The 23,938-nt window shown below is 35.5% G+C and overlaps 1 protein-coding gene across 8 annotated transcripts in view; it reads left to right on the top strand.

Annotated features, from left to right (window-relative positions):
- The window catches only part of map7d3 (MAP7 domain containing 3), a 155,817-nt gene that overhangs the window by 61,285 nt on the left and 70,594 nt on the right, over positions 1-23,938 (top strand). Inside the window, exons 5-11 of one of the 8 annotated variants that reach the window (XM_039766188.1) lie at positions 502-613; positions 4,328-4,408; positions 6,738-6,827; positions 15,147-15,242; positions 16,992-17,090; positions 18,334-18,459; positions 20,530-20,654. In XM_039766188.1, coding sequence (XP_039622122.1) covers positions 502-613; positions 4,328-4,408; positions 6,738-6,827; positions 15,147-15,242; positions 16,992-17,090; positions 18,334-18,459; positions 20,530-20,654 — 729 coding nt within the window. Of the gene's footprint in view, positions 1-501; positions 614-4,327; positions 4,409-6,737; positions 6,828-15,146; positions 15,243-16,991; positions 17,091-18,333; positions 18,460-20,505; positions 20,655-23,938 lie in introns of all 8 variants that reach the window. The other 7 variants (XM_039766189.1, XM_039766192.1, XM_039766193.1 and 4 more) reach the window with 7 other exon arrangements.

Genomic DNA, 23,938 nt, shown 5'->3' on the forward strand with positions numbered 1-23,938 from the left:
GCCTTATCTGTTAGTGAGGTACCGGGAGCTGTATAGTGTAAATAATATATCATTATTTGGAATACATGCATTTCATGTGTGTTCCGTGTCTACAAAGATCTACAAAGTCTATCGCTCTGTCTCTCTGTCTACAACGAGAAACTAAACCCTAACTGTAATAGTTGTATTAATTGTAAAGATGTTATGAATTTATGGAATTATGGATACATATTTTTTGGACATTATTCTAAAATCTCTTTTATCGTGGTATTGCATCATTTTCATATTAGCCGCCTTTCACAGTACCTGGAGCAGATGATAGGAGAAACATTTCATCAGGGTCACAAGTATATATGGTTGTATGTCTACTTTAAGCAGGCTTTTTTCAATGGGTCTTTTAGTTTAAATATCTTCTAAATTCTCTGCGGTATTGGCTCATACATTAAGGCTCATAAAATTCAAATGCCTTGGGAAAGTGGATGATGAATACTCCAGTTTTTAATGGCTTGTTCTTTATTTTAGGAACACTATGAAGCAGTAATGCGACGCACATTGGAACGTAGCCAGAGATTGGAACAAAGGCAAAAGAGATGGTCTTGGGGTGGAGCACTTTCCGAGTCTGAGAACAAGGCAGGTAAGAAAAATAAACTCGATATTCCTTGTTGCTTATTCAAACAGTGCAGGTATAGAAATAATGGTAAAGGAGATGCCATAGTCATTATGAACACTGATTAATATAATAAAATCAGGCAACTAAGTGATACCACTTATGAATTGCTGTAAGGAGATCCTTTTAAGCATATTACTGATATGAGTAAAATGGTTACATCATATACACCCCTTTGTAACTATCATTCCACATCAGTCTTTAATGGCATAGTTGTCACAAATGAACATTAAACATACTTTAAGTAAAAGTAATGAAAGAAGAAAAATACATGTTAACGGAGGTGCATCAGTCATGATCTTTATGGCTGATTCAGATTGCGGATTTCTTTAACATTTCTGTGGAACTGTCTCTATAAAGATACAGTGACCAACTTGGAAAGTATACAGTCGTGGCCAAAAGTTTTGAGAATGACATAAGTATTGGCTTTCACAAAGTTAGCTGCTTCTGTGTTTTTAGATCTTTTTGTCAGATGTTTCTTTGGTATACTGAAGTATAATTACAGGCATTTCAAAAGTTCCAAAGGCTTTTATTGACAATTACATTAAGTTTATTAAAGAATCAATATTTGCAGTGTTGGCCCTTCTCTTTTTTAAGACCTCTGCAGTTCGCCTTGGCATGCTGTCAATCAACTTCTGGGCCAAATCCTGACTGATGTCAGCCTCATTCTTGCATAATCAATGCTTGGAGTTTGTCAGAATTTGTGGCTTTTTGTTTGTCCACCCACCTCTTGAGGACTGACCACAAATTCTCAATTGGATTAAGTTATTGGGGGTTTCTGGCCATGGATCCAAAATTTCAATTTTTTGTTCCCCGAGCCACTTAGTTATCACTTTTGCTTAATGGCATGGTGCTCCACCATGCTGGAAAAGGCGTTGTTTGTCACCAAACTGTTCTTGGATGGTTGGGAGAAGTTGCTTTCCGAGAATGTTTTGGTACCATTCTTTATTCATGGCTCGGGGTTGGGGCACCACCAGTGCAGAGCTTTCTCAGGAATGGCAGCAGGCAGGTGTGACTTCATCTGCACGCACAGTGATGCAAAGACATTTGGAGAATGGCCTGGTGTCAAGAAGGGCAGTAAATAAGTCACTTCTCTTCAAGAAAAACATCAGGGACAGCCTGATATTCTGCAAAAGGTACATAAAATGGACTGCTGAAGACTGGAGTAAAGTAATTTTCTCTGATGAATCCCCATTCTGATTGGGGCTTCTGGAAAAAAGTTTGTACAGAAAAGAAAAGGTGAGCGCTACCATCAGTCCTGTGTCATGCCAACAGTAAGGCATCATTAAACCATTCATATGTGGGGTTGCTTCTCAGCCAAGGGAGTGGGCAGAAAGTGTGGCTTGTCTCTCCAGACATACAGTACATGTGAGGCATCCATTTCAGAAGCTGTTAACACGTTTTATTGGCCCTTATGTTATTAGAAAGAAGGCCAACCCCCCCAGGCCTGTGCTATGCACCAGCCAATTCGCGTCTCTGCTGCTCGCGTATCTGGTTTTCGATATCACCAAACGACAAATCTTTTAACTCTCACAGATATGCCTCTTCATTGGAAAGAAACATTACTTTTCCCTAATGGCAACGCGAATTAGACGATCTACAAGTTGTTCTGTTATTTCACAGAGTAATAGTTTCCATTTGTTTGCGCTAAAGTGATCTTTACTATCATTTTTTGTGACTTTCCAATTTTAGTACTTTATCTCTAACCTGCTCTGCATGTGTATCGCGCCAACGTTTTTGAATCTCTTTACGATGTCTACTTTGTCATTTACTGTTTGTCTTTTATTTCCGACGTGGTTAAATCTTTTGGCACAAAGTCTCATCTCACAGGACATAAAAGTATCTCTCTGAAAAAGTCCCGACTCGTCCCAGGCTAAAAAGTCTTTTCTCGTCCCCGGATTTTTTTTTATTATAATAGAGAGATGGGACCTGCTATGTGTATGAATGGTACAGAAGAACTTGAAATGCAGTCCTGCTGTGAAATACTTGGTGAAGTGGAAAGGATATCGTCCTGAGGATCATTCCAGGTTCTGTGCAAGTTCTCCCTTAAACTGGATAGGAGACGTTGTCTTAGGTCGTGGGCTATGTTATGAATCCTTCTCCTGTTAATGTTAGGTTTTTAAATATACAGATTTCAAGTTAAGTATTAATTTTGGTTTTAAAAATTATTTGAAGTGAAATTATTTTAGCATAATTCTTGATGTAGTTTTGCTTTGTATAGATGCAGCCTTTGTGGTCTGGTTGCCACAATGTGGCTAAGAAATTATACCAGAAGCGTGCAGTATGTGATGTCAAAAATGAGATGGAGTAAAGACAGTGGCCTTACACTTCCTGGTGTTCGACTTTGCGGGTAAACTTCTGGACGAGTTAGCATGTGATTTATTATTAGCACCAGATTTCCCAGAAAAAAGACCCATTCACTTTGTGTTGCTTCTTCAATTTATGATTTTGTCCTGAGCTTGTCACCATATCATTTTGAATTCCCAGCAATCAAACTTGTCTCTAAATGTCTCTTCTGGTGGCCCTGCATTCAAAAATACTGTTAATTTCATCACCCAGCAGAATATATATAATAAGACTGAAATCTAGCATCTTTCTATATTCTCACAGATAAGGTACTGTATTATTTACCAGTGTTAAAGGATTGGATTAGAGTTATGTTATAATGACGTCTTACTCTATTGGCCATGAACCACATATGCATTCTTTCATTTATTTCCTAGTATTTAGTTTCAGGTTGTAATGGTCCGTGTCTGTTCCATCAAATTTTGCCACAAGACAGGAGCTTTCCAGAGACAGGGCTCTAGTCTGCTTCAACACATTTATAGACACTTAATCACATGGGGCCAGTTTAGATTGTCATTTTAATCTATATATTCTTGGCATATAGAGAAATAAATATACAGTTAAATTAATACAAAAAGTGTTGAGGTTGTTGAAGCAAACTGGCTGTCTGGAGGAAAGACCACAATGACAAGGTTGAGGGCGAGATTTAAATACATTTCCCAGGAGGCAACTACAGTTATAGGTGAGTTTGTTTAAGCAGCAGAATAAAAATGTATAGTTTGAAGAAGGTTGTAAAGCTTTTTTCTTTACAATTAATTTCAATGCTGTTTATGTAATAGTTATGTCTGTATATTTAGCTTATATTCCAAGATGCTTTTTGTGTGACATAATTGTAGTTTTGTATTTTATTTAATTTTATTTCATAATGTCTGCGGTGCTATGTGCTTCCAGATAATCATGCTGTACATTATATAAAAGTAACTCAAACTAAATAGCATCCTAATGCTTTCAAACCAGCTATTACACTATACCAGTAAAAGTATCAAGATAAGTATAAGCCTTAAAATTCCTGATTGGTGTACCTCCTTTAAATTTCATTTAATTCTGTTGAAAATGGTTTCAAGCTGTAAGTTTTACCATTACTGGGCAAGTGCAGATTAAATTAGTTGAAGGTGTCTTCTTTTCAGTTTTTCACTGCTGCTTATGTTTACAAATACATTTATCTACTTGATTTACCACATCTGCTTAATTGAATAAGATATCAATAGGCAAGCACTGTATCTGATGAATTTGACCAAAAAGTATGAAGATATTATGTTGTATACACCATGATGTCCTAAGTTCTTATTGTGGTTTGCTGTTTTGCACAACACTTTCTATTTCTTTTTTGCATAGGCGATCCAGGAACTTCCTTTCCCAAACCTGTACATTTAGATGAACCTTCCCCTTCTTCTGGTCCTTCAAAAACATGTGAAGGTGGTTCTGGCAAATTATTTAAGCGTATAGCCTTGCATTTTGCACTAATCTGGCACTAACATTGATTGCACATGTAATTTTTGAGTCACTTTTATGCATGCATTTATATGGATTTCTACTTATCCTTTTAAACCATAGTGCACCTCACATATATATTTGTCATTTTTTACATCTGGAAATACCCCCTCACTTTTTGTTTGCAAATTAAATTTATTTTTCAACTATTTTTTTTAATTTTCATGCATTAATGTCATTTTGATTATGCTTTTGAAACTGATGTGGTATTTTGTTGATTTGCATATGAACAGTTAACAAATCATATGGTGAAGCCCAGTTAGTGTCCGATTCCTAGTTTAATATTTCATTTTACAAATAAACATTGTTTCCCTTGTTGTTCAATTGTGAGAACCTACTGCATATTCTAGTGATTATTGCTGTTTTGTTATTTATCAAATTTAATTTATTTTCAGCTAGTCTGAGTTATACTACCTAAAAAAGAAACTAGGTTTGTTTGGCTTTTGGCAATTCAGTTTAAGAATCATACAACTAAAGTAAATACGTTTTAAGATAATGCTTAATTTGATTAATTTGCCAAATATTTCTGAAATTCTTGTTTAATTTTCTTTAAATTTTTTAAAGATAACTGCTTTCAGTGCTTCTCCTTGAAATTAATTAGTCAATAGCATCAGTTATTAGGGGACACTGATAAATAATTGAGTACTAGCAGTAGCTGCAAATAATTTACATAATATAAAATGTGTAAAATAGATAATTTTACAACCAAAAAGAAATTCAAAGTTTTAATTGAATAACAATAAAAGCACAGCCACAAAACAGGCATAGAATTTTAAAATTCACATTCACTAAATATATGTGAATAAAATAAAAGGCAACCAGATTTTTAATTGAATTCTTATTTATATATCGGTATTGTTTTCTTTGTAGTATGAGTTAAATTATTGATTGGGAGTGAGAATTGCAGGGGTGCATCTACCTTCTGGGCAATGGGGGTGTCATTATTGACTAAAGGATGTGTCAGATTTATTTCTCAAGACAATTCACAACAAGTTTTAGACAAATGAAGTAGGAAAAAGCTGCTAAAACACTTAACACTCCTCATTTGTTGGAAATGTCAACTTCAGTGCATGAATAATTACACGATTTTCCTGAGATTTTTTTTGTACTGATTCAGGGTTGTGTATTGCAATTCGGACAAGATGAGTTATTTTGGCAGAAAAGGAGTGCCATAGAAAAGTAAATAAAAACAAAACAACTTTGAGAATTAGACAGTACCATCTTAACAAAATTCATAGCGATGTAATAAATTCAGCTTGCTTCAACACTGGATTCTGCAGTGCCTTTACTAACCTCAAACAACTCCTACCTGCTAATTTCAACTGCAAGGAAATTTCAGAGTATTATAAATATGGCTTAAAGAAAAACAAATGTATTTAATAGAAGATATAAATAATGACAAATTCAAAATATTACATAGGATGAATAGAAGGTATTATTGCAACTATTAAAATGTGATAGTCATTCTGACTGTTTGCAAATTTAGATGGTGTGGTATAAAATCACCTTTAATGCTCATTGTCTAAAAAAATGAAGTGTTTTTGTTTATTTTTATTCAAGATGCGCAATCTTTTTATTTTCTTCTTTTTAACCCTTAGCATTTGTTATTCACTGCTTTTTATTTTAATGCATTTAAGTATGGTTAAAATGTATCTTTTTTGACAATACCATGATTGTAATATTTTTGCCTCATGGTGTTTTTTGATCCTAGGCTATAATTTCTGTCCATGTAGATTTAGGTTACTCTTATGAACTCTGTTGTGCTTCCACAGCTAAGAGGGGCGCTGGTTGGTTAAATTGCCTTGCTGGTGTGACCCAGATAGCACTGCTTTTACCTTTTGCCCAGCTTTTCTGCTAGTATACAGTATTACACCTTCTAGCCAACAGTAATTGGATATGTAGATCAAAAATGGATGAGCATATTAGTAAAGCAGAACATTTTATGAAAGGGAAAATATAGGTAAACCTAAATTGTAATATCTCTCGAAATATTAAACTAAAGAACTTTGAAACATAAATGAAAGTAGATGTTTGGTTTTCTTTGTCATCTTATGTAAGCTTGCTTTTTAACTAATACTAAGCATTATGTTTGCTCTTTCTATAAACGTGTGGTTTATGAGTGACATAACATTTGCATGTTAATATAAAGTGTATAATCTGTTGAAGGCTGGTAAATTAGTATTTTGTTGCATGAACACAATGATTTTTATAGTTTTATTTTTATGTAATAATCAGATTTCCTTAATTTTTACAGTATCCACTGTTAATTTGAAACAAACAGATACAGTAATAAGCAAACGTCTTTCTTCATCTACTGCTACACTCATGAATTCTCCAGAGAAGAGTAAGTATTATTTCATGAATTACAGGTATTTCAGTTATTTATCTAATAAGTAAATGTTCTTTTCTGAGTAATAAAGGACCTTTTTTAATTAATTTCATTAATATCTAGGTGTGAAGGAATAATTTGGGGTAAAAAATGGATTTGCTGTTTTAATACAAAGGACAGAAGGGCAGAGAGCATGGTAACTGTGCAGCAGTGCTGCCACAATATTTAATTTAATTCTCTGCTTAGGGTCATTCTGGAAGGCTGCCTCTGATGAAACTTATCTTTTGCTTGATTTGGTATTAATTCAACTGGCTAATCCTTAATGATTTGAAATTATTCATAGAAACATCAGTTTTCAGTTTCTTTCATTAAAATTAAGGTACTATACCAAATTAACAATGTTTTTGCTAGTTGTCTTAATTTACTTAGCATTTTCTTTATATTCTTTAAAAGGAATCAAAGAAAATTAAGAACACAAATGTGAGCACGGTTAACCTCTGATTAGTCTGGATGAAACTGAAATCTTCATTTATTGCTGATTTTAAAAACATTCACAAAACACATCTGTATCACAAAATTACAATTAGTGTATTTAAAATCATTGAAGATTAATAAAGACTCCTGTTATCCGTACATTTTTATTTCTTTTTAGGTGGTATATTCAGATTATACTATATAGATTAAAGGTAATGCTAGATTACTGATAAGCCATCAAAGGTTCCTTTTTCCTGATTACAGAACATTATTGTGATTAACTTGTACCACATTTTTTGGTCTGTTAGTTCTTTACAAACAACTTTTAAACCATTATTTTAAAAAGAATGTTGGCGCAACACTTGTTAAAGATTTTTTATGAAAGACAGAGCAGGTTAGGTTCATTCCATAAATGCACAGAGGAGATGGCAACAATTATTTAAGTAGTTTGATATTGGCTTAATTTAAAAGGTGATGTAGTGTGCTTTTGTAATATTTAGTCACATGAAACGTATTTGTGTTTTAAGGACCTTTTAAGATGAGTTTGTCTAGTTTAGCAACTTCATTTTATTTAAAGTAAATTAAGATTAGGAATAAAGATGAGTTGTTTAATGAAGTAAAATATTCAGTCAAGAATATCTACTGACAAAAGTGTTTTTGATCACCTAGCATTTGTCCTGTTCAACAGTTCTGAATAAAATTATGGCATGGACAATCTTTGTATTGTATATGTTTATGGGATTAATGGCTCTGGTGTATAATACCATATTTAATAATACTGTTTCATTGAAATTACAAGTATTTTATGCTCATTCTCTCATTTTCATCTACTTTGTGTGGGGATCATAATTGCAACACACTGACCTGGACACATTAACCAATGATATTCCTGAAAACAGTTCACAGCTTCTCGTGGGGAATAGCCAGGTGCTTCCATTTTAGCCAAAAGATGTCATATTGACAGCTTCCTGAAATTATCAATAACAGACTATCCACAAGCCTTAATAAATCATTTTACAGTTTAGGCATCTCATTCTTTTTACTTTTTTCAACATGTTAATGGAAAAAAGAGATGATATTGTAGACTAGAATGGGAGCATGTCAAACTGGAATTGTTTGTACCTGGATATGTTTTTGAGGTACAAGCATCTTTATTTGACCAAATGACATGTTAAATATACTGCAGAACCAAAGGATACAAACAAGGTGTGTTTGTAAATAATTAATAGAGTTTTTAAAGCTGGTATCGGAGTTCTTTCTTCAGATATTGCCTTTAGATTTTCTGATTCACCCCCAACCCAGCAGAAGTAATATTTGGGATTGGGCCTGGTCACACATTGGTGTGGAGTTTGTAGTTTCAAATCATGCTTTTGTGGGTTTTACTCTAGGCACTCTAGTTTATCAGTGATGTTCAAATTTCACTGATTGATGTTATTCCCTGTATGTTTAAGTTTGTGTGTGTGTACATGTGTGCGTGTGCTCATTACAATAGACTTACACATTATAATATTTTGGTTACAAGCCTGCTACTAGCGTAGACTGTGTCTCTCTCTGACTTGGATCCTAAGGTTTTAGAAGTTTGATGAATGATTTGATAAATTGCTTGACTAAAGTGAAATTGTAACAGGTGTTTTTTCATGGTTTACTTGACATACTGAATTTTGGTAAATTCCAGATTTTACGTTTTGCAATAATAGCCATTTATGAAAGACTCATCTATTTATCTGTGTTCCAATTCAAAGATTGCTAAAGAAGAATAAGAGAATTGTTAATTGGTTTAAGGTAGGATTGGGTATAAGGATTTGACTGCATGAAGCACTTTTTGTCCTCACGTGAGTGGCTAATAAGCAGGTGAGCAAAGTATTCCTCAACACAGAAAAAGAAATTAAAGGTTAATTTGAAGCCATAGAGCAGTTTAGAGATGAGTTCATTTTTAGTTAAGTAAAAGGTATCCATGCTATCTTAACTTATGGGCACAGACCCTGAACCCCAGGAGCATTGGGGCCCACAATATTTCTGATGCCTATGTATGTTTCTATTTTGCTATCAAAACAGAGGCCTCAGTGCACTGTTTTGCCTGGGGACCTATGATGCTGTTAAGATGGCCCTGAATAGGTTGTCATCAATATCATTAAGCAGTAAACTGATAAATAAAATAGTTTTTCTGCAGAATTTGTCTGTGATTGGTTGGAGTTCTATGTACTGTTTTTCTGTAAGAAAAGGTATGCAAAGGGTGAGAAATGCATAGCTTTCAATCTTCAAAAGCCACCTACAGTGAGCATAGCGGAAGCACATTTCAGGAAAATCTGAACAGTCAACCAAGGAATAACTTGCACCAGCCCCTAGATCAAAGACCTGAGACGTCAGTCTTGAAATGCTGAATTTGTGTGTGTGTGTGTATATATATATATATATATATATATATATATATATATATATATATATATATATATATATATATATATATATAATTGTTATTAAAAAAAAAAAAAAAATCTTGGAAGGAGATGAGACATGATTGTCTCAGAGACACTTTCACGTCCTGCGAGACGACAAGAGCTTATACAAAGAGATATGGAAAAGTCCCGTGTGGTTATGTCGGACACATTTCTTGTAGAGAGAAAAAGAAAGCAGTTATACATTGCGTTGTCATGATGTAATTCCAAACACGAAATCAAATGCGATATTGATGAAAAAGTAAAAGTGAAAAGAAATTAAATATATGGACATACAGTGGTGTGAAAAACTATTTGCCCCCTTCCTGATTTCTTATTCTTTTGCATGTTTGTCACACAAAATGTTTCTGATCATCAAACACATTTAACCATTAGTCAAATATAAACACAAGTAAACACAAAATGCAGTTTTTAAATGATGGTTTTTATTATTTAGGGAGAAAAAAAATCCAAACCTACATGGCCCTGTGTGAAAAGTAATTGCCCCTTGTTAAAAATAACCTAACTGTGGTGTATCACACCTGAGCTCAATTTCCGTAGCCACCCCCAGGCCTGATTACTGCCACACCTGTTTCAATCAAGAAATCACTTAAATAGGAGCTGCCTGACACAGAGTAGACCAAAAGCACCTCAAAAGCTAGACATCATGCCAAGATCCAAAGAAATTCAGGAACAAATGAGAACAGAAGTAATTGAGATCTATCAGTCTGGTAAAGGTTATAAAGCCATTTCTAAAGCTTTGGGACTCCAGCGAACCACAGTGAGAGCCATTATCCACAAATGGCAAAACATGGAACAGTGGTGAACCTTCCCAGGAATGGCCGGCCGACCAAAATTACCCCAAGAGCGCAGAGACGACTCATCCGAGAGGTCACAAAAGACCCCAGGACAACATCTAAAGAACTGCAGGCCTCACTTGCCTCAATTAAGGTCAGTGTTCACGACTCCACCATAAGAAAGAGACTGGGCAAAAACGGCCTGCATGGCAGATTTCCAAGACGCAAACCACGTTAAGCAAAAAGAACATTAGGGCTTGTCTCAATTTTGCTAAGAAACATCTCAATGATTGCCAAGACTTTTGGGAAAATACCTTGTGGGCTGATGAGACAAAAGTTGAACTTTTTGGAAGGCAAATTTCCCGTTACATCTGGCGTAAAAGGAACACAGCATTTCAGAAAAAGAGCATCATACCAACAGTAAAATATGGTGGTGGTAGTGTGATGGTCTGGGGTTGTTTTGCTGCTTCAGGACCTGGAAGGCTTGCTGTGATAGATGGAACCATGAATTCTACTGTCTACCAAAAAATCCTGAAGGAGAATGTCCGGCCATCTGTTCGTCAACTCAAGCTGAAGCGATCTTGGGTGCTGCAACAGGACAATGACCCAAAACACACCAGCAAATCCACCTCTGAATGGCTGAAGAAAAACAAAATGAAGACTTTGGAGTGGCCTAGTCAAAGTCCTAACCTGAATCCAACTGAGATGCTATGGCATGACCTTAAAAAGGCGGTTCATGCTAGAAAACCCTCAAATAAAGCTGAATTACAACAATTCTGCAGAGATGAGTGGGCCAAAATTCCTCCAGAGTGCTGTAAAAGACTCATTGCAAGTTATTGCAAACGCTTGATTGCAGTTATTGCTGCTAAGGGTGGCCCAACCAGTTATTAGGTTCAGGGGGCAATTGCTTTTTCACACAGGGCCATGTAGGTTTGGATTTTTTTTCTCCCTGCATTTTGTGTTTACTTGTGTTATATTTGACTAATGGTTAAATGTGTTTGATGATCAGAAACATTTTGTGTGACAAACATGCAAAAGAATAAGAAATCAGGAAGGGGGCAAATAGTTTTTCACACCACTGTAGGTGATATGACAGAAGTGCGCCGTGTGAAATGCAGATTATGTGGCACTGCAGCAGCAGCAAGCCAGCTGCTGATCAAGCAAACAGGACGTAAAAAAAAAAAAATCTGTGTTTCCCATTGTATCACCGTTTAAGAGGGGGTGTCAGAGGAGTGGTCACCTCTCCTTGGGGTGCATTCAGCCTCCCTTTTCATACCGCGAGAGGCAGAGACTTGAATCTGTTGGCGCATAGTAACCTTGGGTTTTGGGGCATGCGAAGCGAGCAGGGGGCAAAGCCCCCATGTGTGTGTATGTATATAAAAAATTAAACCAGTGTTGAGGAGGACAGAACCTATACTAGTAGCTACAAGCATAAGGAAGGAACCAACCTGAAAGTGGTGCCAGTTCATCATATGTCCCACACTCTCAACAAATTTGCTCAGGTAATATAAGAATCAATTAAAAACTAAAAAAAAACTTTTCCTTAAATAAAAAAACAGTACTAATAAAACAACAAACACTCAAAAAAACGTGTACATTAAAATATCTGAATCCAGAATCTTTATATTAACAAACCAAAAGAAGAGCAGGAACACCTATGTTTTGATTTGGGAAAATGGTTCAAGGGGTTCTTTAGAGTAAGTGGGCAAAAATCAGAGAGAAGAGGTCTGATACTTCAATAAAATTTACTTATTCAATTATAACATTTGAATACATATAATGCAGTATAATGCAGTAGTGATAGATTAAAGAAACAAATATATGCTTACAGTAATATATTTAAAGAAACAAACTTATGCTTACAGTAATGAGAACAAACTTATGCTTACAGTAATAAAAACAAACTTATGCTTACAGTATATCAAAAGAAACAAAGCTATCATCCTAGACCAGTAGACTGAGGGAGCCCGCATGTCTCGTCAGAGGATCAACTCGTGCCTGGTCCCAAATACCAAACAGGTGTGCACATTCCCCACGGTTGAGCTTCCAAAGAAACTGAGGGCGGAACCTTCCCTGATATACTAATTAGGTGTCCTTGCCCAAAAGTGGCCTACGTGGAAGCAGTGTATGCAGAAGTGATCAGTTTCCGCACACACCCCTTCCCACGAGACACGGTATTGTTTTTGTTCTACTTGGCACTGACTGAAGCAGTGCCTAGTACTAGAAGACACAGTAATATGCTTACATGTGAAAAAAGCCTCTCTAAGTGAAAAACAACTCCTTACATAGCCTTGGCTGTATCTTTAGAACATTCCCGGCTGTTTTTCCCAAAACATTAGTCTTTCCAGCTGGCTTTGCGCTGGAGTGACCAACGCCCATCCGCTCTCCTGATTCCCTTCCTCTCTTTATTTTACCTTTGCTTTTTACAGAGAAAAATCCTTCCATTACAACCTAAAATATTTCATTTGAAATGGTATTGCTTTTTTAAAGAGAAACTTTTACAGTAGCAAAAGGTTTGTCTAAACTTACTTGGAAAAGGTTTAGTCAGAGATGGAGAATCTGGCATTCTCCAGATGCACATACTGCAGGCACCCAAACCATTCCCAAGGCCACCCAAGAAATGAACAAAAATGTAAGGTGCAAATACACAGTCCCCTTTCTAACCTTAACTGCCAATTATCTTTTAATATTGGATGCCAAAATTCTTCATACCATATCCTACATTTCCAGATACAAAAGAACAGTAAACAATCTTAATCAATTAGAAAACAGGAAAAAGGGCATTATAAAACTATTTAATGGGAATAAGACAATTATAGAGAAATAATTCATTTCTGAAGGAGCAGTAACACAAAAACCCAAAAAGGTTAAAGCAATTAACAGTGCAAAAGAGCACAAAAGCTGTAAATAAAACCATGGACATCATCATGGTGTGATCCTGCCATCACGATACAGCAGTGTTGCTATGCTGGCTATAATGTATATAATCTACATTGTGTATGTGTGTTGTTGATGCATTTCTGTGTACTGTATATATTTGCCTATATAGTATGTACAGTAAAGTTGACTGAGTCACTCACTATTTCCGGTTTATTTACAAATGCTGAAATTTGGCAAAATGGTACATCTAGGGAAGCATGTATCTGATAAGCAAGGAAGGGTACTGACCCCTCAACCCCTTTACAGTAGAAAAACTAAATACTTTCAAAAATCGCAAAAGGGTTTTGACTGATTTAATAGATATTTGATGGTGATATAGAAAACAAATTAGCCGCCCAGTGTGTGTTGTTTTTTTAATTCTTCAATATTTATTGATAATCATGGCATAGTGAGTAAGCTATTGTAAATTGGCTTGTTCTTTTTTACGGCTACTGTAAGTGCTGAGGCTGCTATTACGCAGAGGAATCTTGCTACCACTTTATGTGAATGAAGGCTAAGTGGAGGGACAAAAGTTTGACAAAGCTCAAGGAAGATGTGCTTTGCAAGTTGCATCCTTGGGTACATGCAGTACTCCCTTATCTGTCAGCTTCTTGCTTTTCACGATACAGCATAAAATACATATACTTGGATACAGCACTCTGTGAACAGCCGGCTTCTTTAGTAATGACCTTTTGTGGCATACCCTCCTTGTGGAGGGTGTCAATGATTGTCAAGTCAGTAGTCTTCCCCATGATTGTGTGGCCTACTGAACCAGACTGAGAGACCATTTAAAGGGCTCAGGACATCTTTGCAGGTATTTTGGGTTAATTAGCTAAGTGCAGTGTGGCACCATGAGTCTATTTTATAGAAATCTTTAACAATATTCAACATTTCTGAGATACTGAATTTTGAGTTTTCATTATCTCTACTCTAAGCCATGATCAGCAAAATGAAAAGAAATAAATGCTTTGAAATACATCACACTGTGTGTAATGAATCTATATAATATGAGCTTCACTTTTTGAATTGAATTCCTGAAATAACTTTGTGTGTGTGTGAGATATATTAAAATTAGTAAGCATGAGCACCGGGAACGCTGTGATGGTGTTCTCATTGCTTATAATAATGCTGGGGAGGCTGAAGTGCCACTAAATGAGTTTAAGCTAGTAACAAAGAAACAACAAAGAAGATGTCTCTTTTTTTTTTTTTTTACTTTAAATTGTTTGACAACACAGCAGACATCTAGTCACTCTGTTGTCTTAGCATGGGTTCAAATCATTGGCAACCAAGTTGGGTCATTTGTCCACTTCCTTATTTAACTATACTCTGCACCAAACATTTCCTTTTAAATTCCATCTCTCTCTTCTGATTTGGTTTCTCCTTCCATCATCAGTGCTTATCAGTTCTCCACAGAATTTACACTCAAAAGTTGACATCCAGCTTACAACTGTTTAATTCCACTTTTAATATTATTGACAGTCTGTCATACAGTCAGTTTCTGGTCCACAGGTTTGTACTGTAGTGTGTTTTTTAACGGGATCATAAAATGGTTGGATAATATCTTGGTGTTAAAAGTATGTAATCCTAAAAACACGACTCAGAGCTGCTGCTATTTATCTCTATTTTTTGTGTTTTGCTTTGTGGTGTTGAATTTGGTTTCATTTTCTGAATCTTGTTTTCTAGAATAACACAGTACTTTTTATTTCTAGGTTCCAAAAAGCGGAGTGCTTCCTTAACCAGATTGATTAACAAAATCCCTGTTCCTCATAAGGAGTTTCACAAAATAAGTCAGTTGGAACAGACAGGTGCAGGATCAGTTTTACATACATTAACAGCACATAATTATAGTAGTTTTGCAAAACTAATTATTCATTATAATAAAAATTATATTTTTTCAGCTTATCTAAATCTATTACTTTTATTGCATATTCAAAAAGTAATTTTTAAAGACAAAGGTTAATTATTTGTTAGCCGAGGTCAAAAACTGAAATATGCTTCTTGCTTTAATTGTTTAGACCAAACAAAGCTGTTTTGATCAACGAACAAATTAGTGATACAAGTGTTACGGAGTTGATATCTACTAGATTTCTGATTATTGTATTATCTTTGGCTCGTTTGCTACAGCTAATTCAAGTTTATAGCTCATCAATGCTTGTGGACCAGTGTTTTCAAACTGTACCACAACAAAACTGACTGTTATTGAGGTTGTCAATTTGACTGTGCCACGTAAGAGCATTTGCCTTTTTCAGTTTTGAGTCTCTCCAATTATTTTTGAGATCACAATCCTGTAGAATTTGAATTTTCTGTACACCTTCGGTTTTATAGCAGAATGAGGTGAGATCTCTTTGTGGTGTAGTAGTGCTGGGCGATATGGAAAAATCATATATCACGATATGGATTATTTTATATCACAATAATGATATATATCACGATATACCACCCACAATAAAGTAAATCGTTTCAGTTATTCTCTGAAAAGTTTGACAAAAATATCATTGCATACTTTTTTTTGCAACTTTATTTTGAAGTGACATTTAACTGAACTGTCACAAAACCACAAGATGGAGTTTCTTTGCGAAAAAGTTCATTTTTATTCTTGATTATCACTTAGAGAGTATGCATTGCATAGCGACAAGACATTATCATTCATTTGTCATAGCCTATTTGATGCAATATTTTCTTTAGTAATTGATAAAATTAGGTTAGAAACGATAGAAACGATAGAAGAGAAATAGGACGATAGACACTTTTCTATCGTCCCCACGATATATATCGTCATATCGCCCAGCACCATGGTGTAGTATTCATTTTTTGATTATTAGTTTTCCAAATAATTTGCCATAGCTTTGCAACATTACATAGTTGATGTATTTTTATTGTTACCTCTAAGTCCTATAGAATGTGTGTTAGTCTTCATAACTTCAGAGTTTTAATTCTCTGAGTCAGAAATAATTCCTAAACAGACCTAGAATTTTTATGCATAAAATTTGACAGTAGTTTAATGGTGTGAAGGTAGAGACTAATATATAATAGGCCAATTTCTTAGTCTAAATACTTACCTAAGAAGCTTATTTCAATTTCTGACATTGCAATATCAGTCAACAAATAACTCATTTTGTCTCCAAATTTTTTTCTTCTTGGTCATGTAGGTTTGCATTCTAACTACAGGTTAGAAAAACAAAATGAAAATATAAATTTGTATTTGAGCAATATTTTTGCCTGAAGGACTCTTTGATAGCTGGATTAATTGTAGAATCCAGTAGTGTAAAGTAAGGAAGAAATCAGTAGCATACAAACTTATCCTGAGTTCTTTAAATAGTATACAGTTTGATAAGGAATACCTAATGATTATATTATCAAGTACATTATATTTTGTCACATCATTATACATATATCATTTTGGTCAGATAGTTTTGAAATAAAGAAATATTTCAAAAGTAAAATGTAGTGTGCTATATTTTTCTTAAATACAAGACATTTTTTAGCTTTCTGTAACTAAAAAAATATATTTGAAGGACAGATTATTTTTTGTTAATTTTGAACATTATTTGTAGGTTCTGCTACAAAGAAGAGAAGCTCTTCACTAAATAGACTGGTGAATAAAAAACAGTCTTCTCCAAACACAGAGAAATTGTCAAAAGAGGAACACCAAGGTGGATTGCTGTTGCATTTTACAAATTTAACAGAAATTTGAAAATGAAATTGCTTTTTAATGACCCCATAACTAAAAGCTAGCTTGTTAGCAAAAACTTTAAGCTGAGTCTGACTGCATGTGGAGTATTTTGTCACCACATTAACCAACTTACATCCTTGTTAATCTCTGTATCCAGGAAGTCTTTAATTACTAACCCAACTAAGGCTCCATTAATAACCCATCTTGTTTTTCCTCTGCAGACTTCTATACTAACCAGAGTACATTTGTTTGCAAATAGGTCCAACCCGATTATATGAATACCTCAGTGCCTGTTTACATTTATATTTTATTTAAAGTTCTTCTTAATTCAAACTTCCTTTCCCCACAGCCTGCTTCTAGCAAATGACTATCATAAAACTTTTTTTACACCAGAATGTAATTTATAATATTTAAGGTGCGTCTCACTATTGGCTTTTTGTGACTTAATTTTTAAATGTTTCAATATAAAATACACCTTTCATATGTGTAAAAATTCTATGAGCATTTCTTGCTCATAGAACATATTCTGTTTTATAGTAATGTAAATTATAAAGCCAATAAAGACAAAATCCACAGGCAAGAAACATGCAAAATATAATGATCTATATGCTGCTGCTTAGAAACAAAAATGTTCGGACTTTGCAACCGTCAGCAGTTTTGGTCTCTTTCTGATTGGTTAACTTATATCAGAACTTCATACTGGGTCAGGGTCATCCATAAACTCTTTGACAAGCAGGTTATTATGTAACATTCTGATTAAACATTTAAATTTAATTTTGCTAATAAAATGGCAATTCTTAAAGAAGTAGGGCACATTGTTTTTACAGATTCAGAGCTCCACCTCTATGGAATATTGTGAGCATTTTTTAGTGAAAATTCACTTAGGCCAGATAACTTTAATCTTAAGATGTGACACTACAATGTAACATTTGTTAGTACTCATTCATTTAGATCAGCTGCAAGTGAGTAAAACAATCTACTTAATTTTTCAGTTTTTATAATTATATACAAATAAAACTACTAAAAGAAATTTTTGGATGTTTTACATAATTTATTCCTCCCTTTTGCATATTCTTGATATTGGAGCAGTAGTTGTTTGTTAGCTTTATTTCCTGCTTTGTGCTTTTCACCAGCATTCCCAACACCCGCTTGCACATTTGTTTGTTATATTTATTTGGTAGCTTTTTTTTTTTTTTTTTAATTGATTTGGTGAAATTTTTTAGCTCGCCGTTCCCTTGTCAGTCCCCTGGATGGTGGTGTCATCAGTCGCTTGCTTACGCCCACGCAGGCATCCTTAGCTAGGAGCAAGAGTACAGCTGCCTTGACAGCAGAAGGATCAGGTCTGTCAGGTAATGGGTTAAATACAGGAGACAGAAACATGACTCCTTGACCCTTTGCTTCAATTCCATGTTTGTTTATGGTATGGTGATGCTTGTGATGTAAACATCCTATGCAGCAGCAACAGCCAATACATATAGAAGTCAAAACGTATATTACAGGTATTTCTAGTCTCAGTTACTAGCTGATATATGAACTTAAAGGGTAAGTTAAATATTTTTCAAGTTATTTCTTCACAGTCACAGTATATTAGTTTGCCACATGAAATTATGTTCTAAAGTAAAGCATATTTTATACATTTTAAAAGACAACTAGCTTGCTTTTGAGTTTGGGGGCCTATTGGGGAAAAAAATACTGTTAAAGCTTACCGAATACTTTCACTGTGAAGTAGCAAAGGTTTGTTTTAAGAAACGTGCCTTCCACTTTTCTGAGGTATGCTTGTGATAACTAAAGTAAACTGAACACAGAGTATTTTATGAGTGGTTCTTGGTCCTATTTTCTATGCAGTTTACATGTTTCCCCTGGGTGCTGTGTTACTACTACAGTCTAAACACATGTAAGTTAGGTAGATTGGCATTGTTAAAGTGGCCCTAGTGTATCTGCGTGTGTGTTCTGCCTATGATAGACTGTTGCCCTGTCCAGGGATTTTTCCAGCCTTGCGTTTTAGGATTGCTCCAGCTGCCCCATGATCCTGCCCTGGATAAGCAGGGGAAGAAGATGGATAAATGGCTGTATATATGCATATAATATCTGTTCAGTTCTCGTCACTTGGTTGTATGCTGTACTCCTCATCAATATTCTAATATTCTCTCTCACTGAGATACACACATGCATTATCAATCTAGATAAGCAGGCACTATCTTGGCAAAATAAAGTGAAAGGTTTTTTTATAATGAAAGAATACGGGCAATCTTAAGTGTGCCCTTTTCTGTTATTATTGTGTGGTTTTCCACAAAGCAGAGACATCAACTCACATCTGGGCATCAGCATTCAATAATGTAAATAATAGTAGTTGGCAATGACTTTTTGAGATGAATCCACACTCCTGGGGCTGAAAGGGTGCCATAGAGGAAGATGAAGGAACATGTAGTTGACGAAGTGAAGTGGATAGATTGTCTTGTTTTAAAATGGCTGAATCTCGCAACAGTGGTTTCCTCTGCTTTATTTACCTTCTTAAACAATAAGGATATGCTGTTTTGCAATGTGTGTGTAATCTCAACTTGCAAACCAATACTTGGTGACATTTGTTACTTCAAATATTGACATTTTGTAGATTTTAAGGCTTTTTATATAGGCTTTTTTATTTGCTTGTTTGTCTGTCACCATTATCAAAGGCGAGGTACAATATTTGAGATACAATTGGTTACATTTCTTTTTGTTTTTCCAGTTGAAGCACAGGCAGGTTTTGTGACTTGCACGTGGTCTCACAGTGTAAGTAGTGGGATTTGAACCCACAAACTCTGGGTTTGAAGTCCAAATCCTTAAGCACTACACCACACTGCCTTTTTTAAAAATAGGATCTCTGTACCCTTCACCTCCTTTAGAAACTGCAAAAGCAGGCTAGTTAATTATTAAAAGTTATAAAATATACTACACTTCAGAACACAACTTCATGTGGAAAACTAATATATACCATAATTGTGAAGAATTAACTTTGCCTTGAAAAAGATCAAACTTATCCTTTAATGCCTAGCCTTTTTTTGAGTAATTTATTTTATGAATTGACACATTACATTCCTAATTTATTTAATATAAGATTAAGAGACACTCCTCCTTCTGAGAGTCATCTTCTGTTGCACTAGCTGTTGTTGCTGTTATGCAATTAACAATGCGTTGTGAGTAGTCTTTATAGTTGTGTTAATATTTATTATCTTCTCTCAGCAGCTGTGGTTTAACTTGGTGTTGTTTGCATTCTATTGGGATCTAATATAGATAATCTTTGTGTTCTTCCTTTATTTTCTTCTTTTCCTGTCTCTTTTTTGTTTCCCTTTTTCTGACTTTCTCTGTACTTACCTTTTCTTTCTGTTGGCTTTACTCCAATACCCTAATTTTATTAGAGTTTTACCTCTGTCCCCGTTCAGTCTCTGCTAGTTCTCTTCACCCTCCCAAAGGACCACTGCGTAGCCGTAGCATTGACCGACAAAAAGGTGGACTTTCATCCTTCACATCCAGCACAACATCTGAGGAGGCACCTGGCAACACTCAGGTAAGTTCCTCATAAATAAAGCCAAATGATCTGTGGCTGCAACCAATTTGTCTTGAATTGTTTACTTAAATTGTTCCTTTATGTAATATAAAATAAAATTGTTACAATCTGAACTTTTTAATTAACTTTGATAGTTGGATGGATGCAATTATCTGTGTTAAAGGCGATCTTTTAATCTATTGTCAATTATCAATTATGGTGATAATTCTACTACAGACATAATGTCTCATTTCAAATGGCTTCCTTCAGAAGTAAAGTTAGACCATTTTTACACGTAAAACTTTTTTATTTTAAGATAATTTAAGTTACTTTTTTTTAAAGTTGAAATAGATTGACCCAGTTTTGTCCCTTGAAGTATTTTAACTTCATATCATTAAAATAAAAAAAATAATTATTTATATAGTAGACATTTTTATGGAACATAAATAAATACACAAACCATTTCATTAAGATTTGAGTAATCACAGTGTTCAAAATTTGAAGTACAGCATAAGAGGAGTGCAACAGTTTGTTAAACCCCGTGTAGTGGGATTGGGAGACATCAGCTTACACTCTAGGTGTCTAGTATGTTGGACCAAGTGTGACCAGGATGATGGTGTAAGACAGGGAGACACAGACAAAATAGGGTTCGGTTTTTGCAAAAATAAAGTGAGGTTTTATTTATTTTTTTATGTATTCGGGATTGATAAAAAACTATAATATGTGCAAACCCAAATTAGCTTAATGGTTGATTTAGGGAGTATAGTTGCTGATATTTGGTAGAAGAGCAAAGTAATTAGAATGCATAATTAGTTTAAAGGTGATCTGGGTGGATGTGTGTCTTCAAAAGGTTCCCTAATATAAAATAGTATTGAATATTATTCGATTGTCATGGCAAGGTTATTTTGTAGCTTACAAGCAATAACTAAGTAACATTTTCCAGTTTTACAGAAAAAAAAAAAAAACTTGTGTTACAACTGTATACGGGAAATTTGGGGCACAGAAGAACTAACGAAAAGGAAGAAATGTTAGATACCTTGCCAGTAGTGACACATGGTTGTACAGGCACTTGCAGTGATTGTGCCTTAGATGAAAAAATACAGTAGAAGGGAGGTAAAAAAAGTATGAGCGAATTTTTTTTTTTTTTTTTGTACATTAAATGAGACCTCACTTAATACAAATTTATAAGTTCAGTGATATAAATAACAGTGATGCCCGTTGGTAGAAGGAAGGGATACTAAAAAGTTTGAAGTTTTCATAAGAATGGCTATATGAAAGTTTATTGTAGTTATATTATTATCTCAAAAGAAACTCAACAGTCACAAAATTATGGCCAAACAAGTTAACCAACAATATTCAAATAATACTAGCCAAAGCCCGCCGTAGCATACGGCAGTGTAAGAATAGGAACGGAAAACGGTTCGAAAGGAATTCGGTAATCAAGAAGAAATAAATACTTCTTGAAAGACGCAGTTGTGAATAGGTGTTTTGGTGATGACGACAGATAATGAGTCGAAAGATCTAACCCTAGAAAAATCCACGTACAACTGACTGTGGCTGAAGACTGGTTGTTGTGAAGAGTAAACGGCATGTGGGTATGAGGAAGGCTGCACTTCTGAAATTCGATTACATGCAGTGCATCCAGAAAGTATTCACAGCGCATCACTTTTTCCACATTTTGTTATGTTACAGCCTTATTCCAAAATGGATTAAATTCATTTTTTCCTCAGAATTCTACACACAACACCCCATAATTCCATGAAAACAGTTTACTTAAGGTTTTTGCAAATTTATTAAAAATAAAAAAACTGAGAAATCACATGTACATAAGTATTCACAGCCTTTGCTCAATACTTTGTCGATGCACCTTTGGCAGCAATTACAGCCTCAAGTCTTTTTGAATATGATGCCACAAGCTTGGCACACCTATCCTTGGCCAGTTTTGCCCATTCCTCTTTGCAGCACCTCTCAAGCTCCTTCGGGTTGGATGGGAAGCATCGGTGCACAGCCATTTTAAGATCTCTCCAGAGGTGGTCAATCGGATTCAAGTCTGGGCTCTGGCTGGGCCACTCAAGGACATTCACAGAGTTGTCCTGAAGCCACTCCTTTGATATCTTGGCTGTGTGCTTAGGGTCGTTGTCCTGCTGAAAGATGAACTGTCGTCGCAGTCTGAGGTCAAGAGCGCTCTGGAGCAGGTTTTCATCCAGGATGTCTCTGTACATTGCTGCAGTCATCTTTCCCTTTATCCTGACTAGTCTCCCAGTTCCTGCCGCTGAAAAACATCCCCACAGCATGATGCTGCCACCACCATGCTTCACTGTAGGGATGGTATTGGCCTGGTTTTCTCCAAACGTGACGCCTGGCATTCACACCAAAGAGTCCAATCTTTGTCTCATCAGACCAGAGAATTTTGTTTCTTATGGTCTGAGAGTCCTTCAGGTGCGTTTTGGCAAACTCCAGATGGGCTGCCATGTGCCTTTTACTAAGGAGTGGCTTCCGTCTGGCCACTCTACCATACAGGCCTGATTGGGGGATTGCTGCAGAGATGATTGTCCTTCTGGAAGTTTCTCCTCTCTCCACAGAGGACCTCTGGAGCTCTGACAGAGTGGCCATCGGGTTCTTGGTCACCTCCCTGACTAAGGCACTTCTCCCCTGATCGCTCAGTTTAGATGGCCGGCCAGCTCTAGGAAGAGTCCTGGTGGTTTCGAACTTCTTCCACTTACGGATGATGGAGGCCACTGTGCTCAATGGGACCTTCAAAGAAGCAGAAATTTTTCTGTAACCTTCCCCAGATTTGTGCCTCGAGACAATCCTGTCTCGGAGGGCTACTGACAATTCCTTTGACTTCATGCTTGGTTTGTGCTCTGACATGAACTGTCAACTGTGGGACCTTATATAGGCAGGTGTGTGCCTTTCCAAATCATGTCCAGTCAACTGAATTTACCATAGGTGGACTCCAGTTCAGCTGCAGAAACATCTCAAGGATGATCAGGGGAAACAGGATGCACCTGAGCTAAATTTTGAGCTTCATGGCAAAGGCTGTGAATACTTATGAACATGTGATTTCTCAGTTTTTTTATTTTTAATAAATTTGCAAAAACCTCAAAGAAACTTTTTTCATGTTGTCATTTTGGGGTGTTGTGTGTAGAATTCTGAGGATAAAAATGAATTTAATCCATTTTGGAATAAGGCTGTAACATCATAAAATGTGGAAAAAGTGATGTGCTGTGAATACTTTCCGGATACACTGTAAATATAATCAATACAACCTCACAAAGATGATGTAGAATGTCTCTAAGTAATTC

Source organism: Polypterus senegalus, chromosome 10 (assembly GCF_016835505.1).
Source record: "Polypterus senegalus isolate Bchr_013 chromosome 10, ASM1683550v1, whole genome shotgun sequence".
Lineage (NCBI taxonomy): Eukaryota > Metazoa > Chordata > Cladistia > Polypteriformes > Polypteridae > Polypterus > Polypterus senegalus.